The sequence below is a fragment of the Amphiura filiformis genome, chromosome 8 (assembly GCF_039555335.1).
Source record: "Amphiura filiformis chromosome 8, Afil_fr2py, whole genome shotgun sequence".
Classification (NCBI taxonomy): Eukaryota; Metazoa; Echinodermata; class Ophiuroidea; order Amphilepidida; family Amphiuridae; genus Amphiura; species Amphiura filiformis.
Window position 1 is genome coordinate 32,507,068 of NC_092635.1, and position 13,049 is coordinate 32,520,116.

At 38.8% G+C, this 13,049-nt stretch overlaps 1 protein-coding gene across 3 annotated transcripts; it reads left to right on the forward strand.

Moving 5' to 3' along the window:
• Positions 1-1,007: 1,007 nt before the first annotated feature.
• On the forward strand, positions 1,008-12,264 carry LOC140158962 (uncharacterized). Of its 3 annotated transcripts, none has more exons than XM_072182258.1 (5): positions 1,008-1,184; positions 5,296-5,629; positions 6,811-6,894; positions 8,176-8,289; positions 9,464-12,264. In XM_072182258.1, exons 1-5 carry the CDS (start codon positions 1,152-1,154, stop codon positions 9,844-9,846), a joined length of 948 nt encoding a protein of 315 aa, XP_072038359.1. In that variant the 5' UTR covers positions 1,008-1,151; the 3' UTR covers positions 9,847-12,264. The 3 variants fall into 3 exon arrangements, with proteins under 3 accessions (XP_072038359.1, XP_072038360.1, XP_072038362.1); XM_072182259.1 differs by having other exon boundaries at positions 1,011-1,195; XM_072182261.1 differs by having other exon boundaries at positions 1,011-1,176.
• The last annotated feature ends 785 nt before the right edge of the window (positions 12,265-13,049 follow it).

A 13,049-nucleotide genomic window follows, 5' to 3' on the forward strand; every position in this document is an offset into this window, starting at 1 on the left:
GATACCCGCAAATCATCATGGCATGTGCAAGAGGGGGGGGGGGGCTAAGAATTTTGGCGGACCGAGAGGGGGTGCAAGCGATTTTGGCAGGCTGAGAGGGGGGAACGATATTTGGCGGGCCATTCGGAAATTTTACCTCCGGTAACGTACTGTATGATCCTAAGCATTTTATTTAATAGGCGTAGGCCTACCATGAATAGGGCCTAGGCCTATGTGCAACCCCCCCGGCTCAGAATTATTACACAGCCCTTGATAATCTCCGGGGATAATCTCCAAAATCATTCAATCATTCTTTTGATAGACCTAAACTCTTCTAGTAGGCCATAGATTTTAAATACTATGAGTAGGCCTATACGTATTCAGCAAGTGACATGTACAAGTGCTATAAACGCCGTGCATCAGTGTGTCACTTCATTAATATTACTAACCGGCTCACACGCTGTAGTGTATAAATCAAAATTCAAAACACTCGGGTGATTACATAATCAGTGGCCTCAGCTCAATTGAGGGCGTTTCAATTTATTACGTGATTTGGGAAATGCACAAGATCAAATAGAACGGCGAGTAATGATTATTTACTTGTTTTTAAAAACAAACTGCTTAGGGCGGTAATACAACGTGTACGTCCGATAACTATAGATTGAATGATATTTATCATCACACGAGGAAACAAAAACAAACGAGGTCAGTGGAGGTCAGTGGTCTCAGCTCTCAGAGGGGCACACTTTCAAGCTTGGTACTCGCATTGAACAGACAAAGTTCGCAAACTGAATGGCGGCTTTATTTGTCAACCGTAATTAACATAATCAAGGGGTCGAACATGCTAATATCCATAACCGATCGATAACTGGACTCATTTTCTACCAAGCAAACCAGCGGGATTTGTCATAGGTTTGCGTGCGTAATAGAATAACCGTGAATTTAGTGTCACCCCCGTGACACAAGGCTGACATTTGTGTGCAACCTTTGATTTGTATGCTTCCTATCAACGAGATTGTCCGTTCATTGCAGAAAAAGGCAATGTCAACCTTGTAGCGTGTATAGTTTACCGTGGTCTTCCGTGATGGTGAGTGGGAAATGGAATTTCCAAGAATCATAGAAAGGTGAACAGTTTTTGGAGAAACCCAGATCACATCATCATACCGTGCTGAATGTGTGTGTCTTCAAGTGATTCAGGTATTAAGGTATATGAAGTGTAAGTTAAGAATTGAAATCTTGTTTTAAAACTGTTTGTTTTTGCACATTGCATTCATCAATCATCATCCAATGCATCATGCAATGTCAATGTGAATGTCACTGTCAGGTAGCTCGAGATACTCTTCTTCTTCCTTATATTTAAGTGCCTCCCTCATATGTATGAGTATTGTCGCACTGCGTACAGACAAGCTGTACTTATTTTTTACTCTGGAACCTAGAGTAGATGAGTGTATTTTGAAGTACAGTCAACATGACCGGGATGATCCCCTGCTCTTTTCGAATAGCCTGTGACGTTCTTTAACGCGCACACTACATTAATGTGAGAAAATATGCATGTACACGGGACCGACAGCTTAAAGTGCCTTGCACAAGGACACCGCTAGGCCACGCTCTCCTCTACTCGAGCTAAAATACAGGTTTACATTTACTATCTTACATTATCTTGCTGTATTTCAGCTAGAGCTCCAAACGACAAGCTTCCAGGTTTTTTTGGAGAACAATACTGTTACGTAAGATGAAGAAGAAACCCGCCTCGGAGCCCGCCCTATTCTGTCGGTCCGTGTCACGTCACTTCCGGTTGATGATGTTCGAGTGAAAACAAGTCCCTGATTCCATTTTTGTTGATGATTTCTGTCATTGGTGTTATGTAAATTTCGACCGCAAATAGTCAGTGGAATCACACAACCGTTTCTAAGTCTTCAGAGTGGAAGAAATGTACTTGATTTACCGTTTATATACTGACAAACTTAAAATTTATTTCCATGGTCGAGTGTTGTTTTTTCTGAAATTGAATGCCACTCCAGCAACATCGCTATGTAGCCTCCTTCACAGTTGGTTTCTGTTGTTCATAACAAACCGTGAGCCACATGCAGTTTGGGCCCGAGACTAGAGATAGCCCGGATGTCAGACCGACAGAATACTCATTATTTCATTGTACTTATTGCAATTTGCCTCCACACATTACGTAATCAACACAAAGCTTTTGTGAGGATTAGTGAGTGGATAAGAAATTGACAGTGGAGGATATCTGAAGGACACGCCGATTGTTAGTTGTCAATCATGAATTGCCGCAACGTATTAATATTTTACTGCATGGCATTCCGCAAAACACCAAGACAAATTATGCCATATTTTTCCAAAGATCATCTCATATGAAGTAAACTGAATGCGATCTGTACTTTTGTAACATTCCGATCGCTTTTAATCACCTATTATCGGCGAATTTGCTTGAAAACACATGAGTTCATGTTGTGTAAACATAATTAGCATAGACACAAATGAAATTACGATGCAATACAATGCAATTTGAATGCGCAGCAGATCTATAGAAATAACGTTGGCAGGTTTTATGCAGAATTAGACCCTGTCTGTGTCAGGCTGATGTTCATGACATTTCAATGATTCATATTAGTAGGAGGTGGCAAACTAGGAGAGGCAAAACGGGGTTCATTCATATATTTTCATGACTAAACAATTGTTTATGCCCGAGGGCTTTAGCGCGAGGGCATAAACAACATTTTAGTCGTGAAAATATATGATTCAATAATGAATGAACCCCGCGCCGTTCATAACGCAACATTCTGCTTGCTGTTATTTTCCTCCACAGCACAACTAAAAATACCATCATTTTAGACTAAGTTCCTTATCATTTTTTGAAAGTTTTCCCATTGCTAATTGTGAGAAAACGTTTACTTGCTCAGTCCATCGTGTTTGGACGCGCTCAGTGTTAATAGCACGCGAGCATAGGCGCGTAATATCCTACTCGCGAGCGTCCATCAGTTTTTCGCACAGCTTATTTATGACCGGATAGCCGGACAGAAACGTTGTTTATGCCCGCCTATTGACCAAACATGCATGCATGCTGTTATATAGCGCGTATGTAGCTATAGATAACACATTTGCTAGTCAGCCAAATTCGCTAGTGCCGTACTTTTAGTATTACTCCCGGGGGGGCCACTCAAATATGAGAGTGTACGCATGCGTGACCAAATTTTTTTCGAACACCCCCTAAACAAGTTTTCCTCTGTGAGCAAAATGACCCCCTAAGCAACTTTTTAGCGCGCTTTCCCCATAAATTTGACCCCTAAACAAGTTTTTGTCTAATTTTGACCCCCTAAACAAGTTTTTGTCTATATTTGACCCACTTTACAAGTTTTGATGGATTTTAACAAATTGAACAATTAATTGTAGGCCTACTAACTTGCCATTGAACACTAAAAGTCTACCGGATATACCCCCCCCCTCCTCCGGTATACCATACCACTTTAAAATATAAATAGGGCCTAATTCAGAGTGTAGGCGTACCATGAGGTCTTTCAGATTCGTAGCTTGTTACATGCCCGGTTACATGGATCTGATTGGATTCTCGTAAAGTTTTGTGAGAATTATATAAAATACAAATGCACAGCGTTATCCAGAGGCAACGTTACTGGTATTCACATCGTAGTTGGTTCCGAATTCGGCACCTAAAGTTGATTATCGTGTCCCGGTATTGTATGCCCTTTTCATGCTTTCTACTGCAAATATAATTTCCTAATGTAATCCAGAGAAGGGGAACTCACAAATCTACCAGCAGGAGTAGTAAATAATGTGAGGAATCTATAAGGCCCTTCACAATTAATTCTTAGTTTCCTGTTTCATGGTTGAAAACAAGGGATGAGGCGACTTTTAATTATTAATTATTAATTATCTTTTATTTTCTTTATTTTAAAACAAGTGGTCGCAACCTACATCAACCCGTTTCGACAAGGGACAAGCATTTAATTATTTTACAACTATGTTTGATTTTATACATAAGTAATGGTACAGTTATGTTCTTTGTTTATTCATCATTATTGTTGATATGATTAAAGTCAGAAAGTAGCAAATGAGAGTCATTTAAAGTCATTTTAAAAGAGAAAATCCAAAATATAAATAAAATAATTAAATATTTTTCCATTCTTGATTTTGGACGCGCGAGGGAAACAGGAAACTAAGGATCAATTGTAATTGGCCTAAAGGTCCTGAAAATCTTTTTGAAATACATGATATTTTCGTTTGTCTCCCCGTTTGTCCACTGAACTATATACCCATCACAATTTTATATGACGTCATTAATTATAATTAATATGTACGTTTTTTTTTTATAAAACGGTATTTTACATAGAAGTACGAGGCCATGGTTAAATCACATGTAATACGTCATGAAATATATTTGCATAACATAGTGACACTTTAGGTTTGGATACTGAACGGAAATTCCGCACTGGAATAAACTTTTTTCGAATCGGAGTTTCAGCAGATTTGAAAAGCGGATTAAAATGTTAACCCAAATGCTTTACACACGATTTTAAAACTACCCCTTTTCATGAAAATCACCGCTTTTTACCCCTTAACGCTGTCACGCCAGCAGTAACGTGCCCAACCAAGAAAAAACACCCCTTTTCACTCGTTTTTTTGGTCACGCATGCTTACATCATTATATTTGAGTGGCCCCCCCGGGGTATTACTCTTGTCTTGTCTTGTCTGGTCTGCTACTGCACAAAACGCTTGGAAATACTTGGAAAAAAAAGTCTATGAAATTAATTAGCAACATCTGTAGATTAAATTCAGACTTCCGCTCTCCCCATGGTTCATTTAGAATTGGGTAAATGAATCATGAAAGTACTCCGTCCTTCGGAGGGGACGTTAAGCCGTCGGTCCCGTGTGCAGAGAGCCATACCTGTACATGTATCTCGCAGCCAGTTTCGAAAAGAGTAGGGTGTTAACCCCTGACTGCTCCCAACCCGTCCAGGCGCTCAAATGGACCCCAATGGAAATAAGCTTCAATAGAGGCTTTCTTGGGTTATCCAGGGTTGTCACAACCCGAACAAATCAAATCAAAAAAATAAAATAAACCGGGAAATTTGGAATACCAATTGATTTATGCAGTCGTGTGTAGTTATGTACAGTGGGATCATGAATGTGGAGGAAACATTAACAAGGATAGCCCTACATTACAAGGGTGGTTGGGGGCCCAAATTTTGTGAAGCCTACATTGTACATGTACATACATCCCATGGCACATCCCACAACAAATATTTCATTGATTATATTTTTTTTCCATTCCTTTTCACTCAGGTTGACACTCTAATCCCACATTTCAAAATGGCAATGACAAATTGTCATCGAGACGTTTTACGCAAAGTTCGAGTCTACATGATGGAAAACCTGGAAGTTGATACCATCATCCAGAACCTGGTTGGTGAACTTCTTCTCACAGCCGCTGACGAAGAGACTCTAAGTGCTGAAAGGACAGCGCGTGCCAGAACCAAAGCCCTGTTGGATATCTTGCCAAGAAAAGGCGATGTTGGATACACCAAATTGTTGAGTGTGTTAAGGGAAGAACAAACTTTTGTTTATCAAAAACTAGTTGAAACGGAACAAGAAATTGCACGATCAGTTCAGCAATCAAGTAAGTGATTTTTAGACTATGAATTAACAAATATTCTCCAGTCCTCATACATGTATGTGAAATGATCATGGGGAATGAGTCACGTGTCAATCCTGGTCGAAAATGAGTTTTACATAGGTTCCTGAAGAGGACATTTAGAGCTTTCAGAAACTGAAAAACCCATGTTGATACGACTTTTCTTTGCAAAGTTACATCAATTTATCAATCGCTGAAAACAATGTAAAACAAAAGAATTTGAACACTTTCTTTGCCAATATCTCAAAATCAACATTAACGACATGCGACTCTTGTTCGTGTCACATATGACTAGGTTACTGTATGTATTTTCAGCAAGTATATTTTCTCTTTTGCAAAATTTCAAAGAACTGTTAATTTCACATACAACACCTATGGCATATCATGCAGTTTTGTTTTTGTCATAATGCTGTCAGGTGGTTGGTCCTCTCTCATTATCAACTGGAGATGCCAATTCTTTATTGCTTGGTTGGCGCAGGGATCTCAAGCATTTACACACCTCCAAAATAAGGCAGCACGCCTTGTCTTTAGTTGTGTGTGTGGTCCGTCTTCTGGGTTCCCTGCATCGGGTTCCAGTAAAGCAAAGAATTCTGTTCAAACATAGTATACATTTTCAAGGAGCTCGATCACAGTCTTCATCTACAGAACAATTATCTTCTTGGAATCAGTGGCGGTGCCAGGAATTTGGGGGGGGGGCATTGAGGGGGCAAAGTGAATGTCAGGGGGGGAAAAATCAACACATTTTGCACAAAATTGCAGCAAAAAGTGGAAATTTTCGTCATTTTGGGTTTTTACTGGGGGGCAAGAGGCCTGACTGGGGGCATTTGCCCCTCATGCCCCCCCCATGGTGCTGCCACTGCTTGGAATGCAATCATACACCACCTACTCTCCTCATCTAATCCTAAAACCAAGATTTGAAGCTGTACACCATGAAATTTGCTCTTGATGACATCACTAAAATCAGGAATCTCAGTGTTGTGAAAGAAATTATATCTATAGGGTATCTGCCCTATCTGATGTGTGTAAAAATTGGAATCAAGTTTTCCGCAGGATGCCAAAGGTTCTAAACAATTTTGATTTTAGCACATAATCTTGCTTAGTTTTCAAAAACTACAGATATCCTTTATTATATTTTGTTTTGAATTTTGATTATTTTTCCCCTCTAGGACCAGTGGGTTTAAGCCACATGACAACAGCAAGTGCATATCATCAGCCTCATCAACAGCCATCAGGGATTTATTCTCAACCAGGTAAGATTGGTTTTCAATCGTCATTATGTCATATGTGGTCACCATATCGTCAGTCTCATCACATACAGACCTTAGCTATAAGTTTAATGCTATGTTTCACATATAAAGCTATAAGTTTAAGACCATGTTCAAACATCGTCAGTCTCATCACATACAGACCTTAGTTATAAGTTTAATGCTATGTTTCACATAAAGCTATTTGTTTAAGACCATGTTCAAAATCGTTTCACATACAGAGCTATAAGTTTAATACCATGTTAAACAATGCTACTCGGGAGATTGGCATGTAATTTTCACCTTAAAGTGTCTTAATTCTTCATAAAAAATACCATGTTGAGGAAACTTAATCAAGCAATCTTTCAAGTAACATATTGTTTAACATGGTATTCAACTTAGGGCTCATATTGAAATACCCTACCACGCTTTCACACAGAAAGAAGGCAGGATTCCCCTCGCTAAGTGCGCGCCTCAGGAAAGCTCGGTCATAAAACGGATGGATTATATGCATCAGTGATACACCCTGCCCAGGATTTTAACAAAAGAAGGCTAGCACAGGAAAGCTGCAGGATGGCCCACACCTTCCTGTGTAAGGGAATTTCAATATGAGCCCTTATAGCTCTGTATGTGAAACGATTGTGTTGCGTCAAATAGATTGGTATGTGATGCGACAGGCGATATGTAACAATATAATACATCTAGTTCATACTTTGCAGTCATAGTCGCCAGGGATGTATGGGTTTTCAGCAGAATTATAATTGGTTACTCTTACTGTATGTTGAACTACGAACACCAGCGGAGACTTCAGTCACAGCAACAGTGAAAAAGCAAGTGAAACACACAATTTAAAAAGAAGGGTGTATATGCAAGGATTTATCATCAGTACATCTGTCTGTGAGTTCATGTGTGCTTTCCCAGGGGTCAAGTTTTAAGGTGTGTGAGTGCAATCACATGCCTCAAATAAAGGCCTAAAATAAAGGAGGTTCCAGGAGCTCCACCCCTGGACCCCTGCCAGGTCACTGCCCTTGGACCCTACCCATTGTATAGAGTCACAATGCATGATTTGGACTATCACTTACCTCAGTGTTGGATCTCATTTGGCTCCCAGTTCTCTGGAAACTGTGAAAAAGTGCCTCCTGGTCAGAATGCTCTTAAACTCACCTTGCAACCCCACACCGTACCTACCTTTGGTTAAGTGCACATGTATGTAAACATGTCAAATACACCCCACATGTTTTCAGAATTAAAACATATATTCGTATCTTTGTCACCCTTCTTTTTCAGTTGCAGAAACCAGTCCTCCAGCAAGACTCAGTTCCCTCCAACCATCTGATCAAATGTCAGGTGCAATTTCTCATCCATCAGATCAGATGTCATTGGAAACGCATATACCAATGGGTTAGTATGCAGGCTGCCTTGGAAAAAAATTAGTTTCCTTATCAAAAGAAAATATGTAAAGCATTTTCCACCCTGATGTGGCAGTGACTTCAGTGCGCATTTTATTGGGCGCAGCTTAAATCGCTAGTGTTCGCTCAAAGTGCTGGTGTACACACGCATGCACGAAACAGTGCTATTCTATTTTGACCTTTCATTCCCAATCTAATCTAAACAAATACTCAATAAAATCGCAAAAGCGACATCTAATTGAGAAGAAAAATGGCATACGATGAAAACACAAATATTCATGTACGAGAATACAGATTAAACCAATCTGGATGCTGCAACACCCAAATTGTTGATTTGTCCCCAGTTGGAAGACCCATTGATTGTTGAGGAATTGTGGCAAGTTAAATTTGTTATGAACTATTGTTCATGTATTTTTACTTTCTTTTGTAACGGTCAAAACACACAATGCAATTTCTGTTGCAGAAAAACTGGATTATGCCATGTGTATTTTACCATGTGAAATTGATGCCCCTAAGCAACCCTGCAATATTATGTAATAGTAAGGTGCTGCTCTAATGTAACTACCTTACTGTAATGTGAATGGAGAGTGCAGGTGAACAAATTAATGGGTCTTGCAATTGATATTGCTTAGTGGGAATTGGCTTTTTAAGTGTTAAGTATGAAAAATCCACTGATACGGGCCAATTCATATATTGTCATATGAAACCACATCCCCTTTATATAAGTACTATATTCTATTTTTACTTTTCGTAAACTGGATGCTGCAACCCAGGGGGCTGCAAGACCCAAATTGTTAATTTGTCCCTAGAATTTGGAAGACCCATTGATTGTTGAGGAATTTTAAGTGGCAGGCTAAATTTGTTCTGGACTATTGTACATGTAGGTAATGGCCAAACACTCAATACATTTCTGTTGCAGAAAACCTCAGAGCACCTTGCAACTTTATTTATGCCATTTGTTTTTTACCTTGTGAAATTGATGCCCCTAAACAACCCTGCAATATCATATAATAGTGGAGCGTTGCTCTTCTTTTTATAGTGATATTGTATGCAGTCTAATAATGTAATGTACCATACTGTAATGGGACTGAAGAGTGCAGGTGAACTAATTAATGGGTCTTGTAATTTAATTTTATTGAGTATATCATTGTTTTTTCTTTCTCTAGACCATACTGATAGTGGACCAAGTGGAGCAGCTACAGCTACATGTACAAGAATAACAAGCAGTACTGATTCGGGCCAAGTCATCCTTCGTCATATGAAACCACGATCTCCTCTATCCCTTGTATCAACCCAAGCACTGAGCACTCTAGCTACCAACCTGGGTTCAGAATGGGAGCCACTGGCCCTTCACATGGGCTCTCAAACTAGTAAGCTATATCATTGGAAACAAGAAAATTCCACCGTTTGGGGACAAGTGTTTGCTATGTTGGAGAGTTGGAAGAATAGGAATGGCAACAATGCCACTATTGCACAGCTTTTAGCAGTACTTCTGACTTTTAAACCTCCGTTATCACAGTCAGTGTATAGACATCTGTATTTTGAATAAGAGTATCCTGTCAAAGTTGTTGTACTGAGTTCAGTGGCCTGCAACTTTTTACGTGCTCAGGTTTGAATCGTCTGACACACGGAACAGCCATTTTATGTGACCCTTCGAACCACAAGACGCCAGGCACTCACTGTGTGGTGAAAAGTGAAATGAATAAGATTTTAAATCACTTTGCATCAGTAATTTTTTGGGTATTATGAAAAATTGAAACGTTTTGCTTAGACCTTGGAATATTATTTGGGATTGCACCCCTCAGGATATTCCATGGTTCCAAAGCAAAATGTTTAGATTTTTCTCAATGCCCTCAAAACAAGTTAACATTAACCTCGAATCAATATACAATCCAACCTCTTTTATCCAGCCATGGGTCCCATACCCAGCATTGGCCAGACAAGTAAAAATTCAGGATAAGTGAATTCTGCACTGAATGTGCAAAGAGCTAAATTTGGGACAGCCAAAAGATTACTCAATGGTATTAGAATGCTGTTGGTAACATAGATGTGTCCTTCTATAAAATGCAATGCTTCAAAGCATCACTGAAATAAGGTGTCAAAGAAAGCTTAAATACATGTTTTCCTATGAAGATCACCAGACGGATTACAGAGAGATCCGTATGAAAGATGTCTGATTAAAGAAGGCTGGACTGTGAATTCACTTCACATGCATTTTATTTCCAAACAATTTTGCTCAGTTCCTTGCAACTGGTTATTTTCCATACATGAAGTCTTGGTCAATGAACATGAAGGGTTCAGATGCAAAAACGGATGCATCTATTTTTCTCAATTTGAGATATAGGCAAATATATCTGGTCAAATATAAAGAATGTATTAAGAATATATGTGCTACATTTGATCAGAGATATTTGATACAAACAGGTGGCAGCCATTCTGCCATTTTAATTGGAAATGGGAAATATATAGCTGCCTTGTGTTTGAACACAAAATGCAGGTGGAGCTGGAGATATTGATTAAAGGAAGGTGACCTGATATATTTGGAAAATGGAATTCTTTAAACTTGAGGTATAACATAAAATGTTGTCCCTTTCAAGCATTCAATTTCATGCAAAAAGAACATGTTAATGTTTCTTGTAAATGGGACTATTTCCATATGGAATTACTGACATTTATGCAGCATGATAATCATGATAATATAGTCCACAGTGCTTTTATTAATGACATTCATGTAATAAATTGATATCAAATGAGAGATCCTATTTTTCTCATAAAACATATTGAAATTAGGAGTTCCAAATCTGTATATTTCCGAAGATATCATCAAAAAACGGTTGAATTAGTCTCAAATGTGGTGTACCACAGTTAATTTCAATATGTTAATGAGAAAAATATGAGCTTTCACCTGATACCAAAATCGGCATTTTGATAGGGTAAAGTGGGGGATGAGGTTACCCATCTATTGTATAGATTTTGGAAGAATCAACTTTGAATTTCTATTTCTTTCTCAAGAATATTTGAGAGAATCCATTTGCAGATTCTGTCAGAAATTCTACCACAGGAGTGGAACACCAAATTTAATTTTCAGACAACTTTTTGTAGCAAGTATTTAAGTCAGGGCTTCCCAAACTGGGTCACGAGCACTTCAAGGGGTAGCCGACCTTCACTGTAAAGAAGGGGAAAAAATCATATAAAAAAGTTTCTGCTCAAGCACTGAAATATTTTGCCTGTCCCTTCACATCTTCATATTAATGCGAAACCGGTTCAGAGCATACCGACTTTGGCAGACTCTGTCCAAATAAGCAGACACACACATCGCATTGTTATGGTAACTAACAACATTTGTATTATGCTGTGACTTACGCCATATTTTACTCATGAAATAAATAGTCACAAGGAAAAAAGTTTTTGAGCATATGTATACATGTAAATGATTCAACCTGGTGGAAACTGGTGGTCAAGTGATTACAAGAAAATTTATTTTAACAAAAAGAAATTAGCATATATAGTTTATGATCTTTGGTGCCAGATGGGAAAATTACTCCCTGCTATAGTCCATTTGACTTCCTTGTGACAGTTGACATCAGTGCATGCTCCAGTGGGTATAGCAGAGCTGTCAACTCTCACGCATTGGCCGTGAGTCTCACGCATTGGGTCACTTTCTCACGGTCTCACGCCAAGGTAGTATAATCTCATGCCTAGGTACAAAATCACGTAAAAAGCTGGAAAATGAGTAAAATCTCACGCATCGTCATGAATAATTTGTCGGCAAATCCCGGTACGCCTCTGTCTCACGCCAAGCAATTCCAAAAAGTTGACAGCCCTGGGTATAGTATACTGATGCGAGTATAGTCCCACCTTCGAGTAAAGTCCCACCCCGAAGTTTTCGCAAAATTTCAGAATTTTTTTTTTAATTGAAGTTTAACTCTTTTTTTTCGGTTTTGGAGTGTCATTGGACCTAGAGCTAAATGCTAGGATCATTCATGGTTGACTTATTAAAAAATATTTGTTTGTGTTTTTAAGATTTTAAGATATTATAAATGCAAAATGATAATTTGTATTCATGTCATAATACTGATTTCAAAATGCATTGAATTTGTATCTGTTTTGAAATCATCAACAGAGTGACATGAACACAAATTATCACTTTGCATATTACAAACAAAACACAAGCCAATCATGAATGATCCTAGCTTTTACCTCTAAGGGCCAGGGACACTGCAAAACTGAAAAAGAAATAACTTAATAATAATAATAATAAAAAAATTTTGTTGTTGTTGTTGAAATTTGAGTATAGTCCCACCCCCATCCCAATTTTGAAAAATGTTCACCTAAAAACGGAGTGGGACTATACTGGAGTCAGTACAGTAAACCAGGCATTGACTTCAAGAACTAGCGTGTTTATAGGTGACCCCGGAGCTACATCACTTCCGGTTGAAGACAAAGCACAGTGCGGCGCCAAACCCAAACAACAACAAACATCGGCATTTACATTTTGTTTGTTGTCAACGGCATATAACCCGGATGTTAAACACTTACCAGGATGATCGTGGTGACCTATGTATGCGATCAAAGGCGGTACATCCCCCAGGGGTACATCTGTACATGTGAAAAGTAACTGTGACAAAATACTTACGTCAAGTGCTATCTCAAGGAAGGCAAAATGTGACACAATCTGGTCCATGGGGGCCAAAGGCGGCAAATTTGAAAAGGAGATAAAGGTAAAAATATGGACTAAAAAAGAATAAAATA

Coding starts and splice junctions, on each gene's coding strand:
- LOC140158962 (XM_072182258.1), top strand. CDS start 1,152: ATGTGTGTGTCTTCAAGTGATTCAGGTATTAAG. Junction 5,630..6,810: donor ACGATCAGTTCAGCAATCAA/GTAAGTGATTTT, acceptor TTTCCCCTCTAG/GACCAGTGGGTTTAAGCCAC. Junction 6,895..8,175: donor AGGGATTTATTCTCAACCAG/GTAAGATTGGTT, acceptor CTTCTTTTTCAG/TTGCAGAAACCAGTCCTCCA.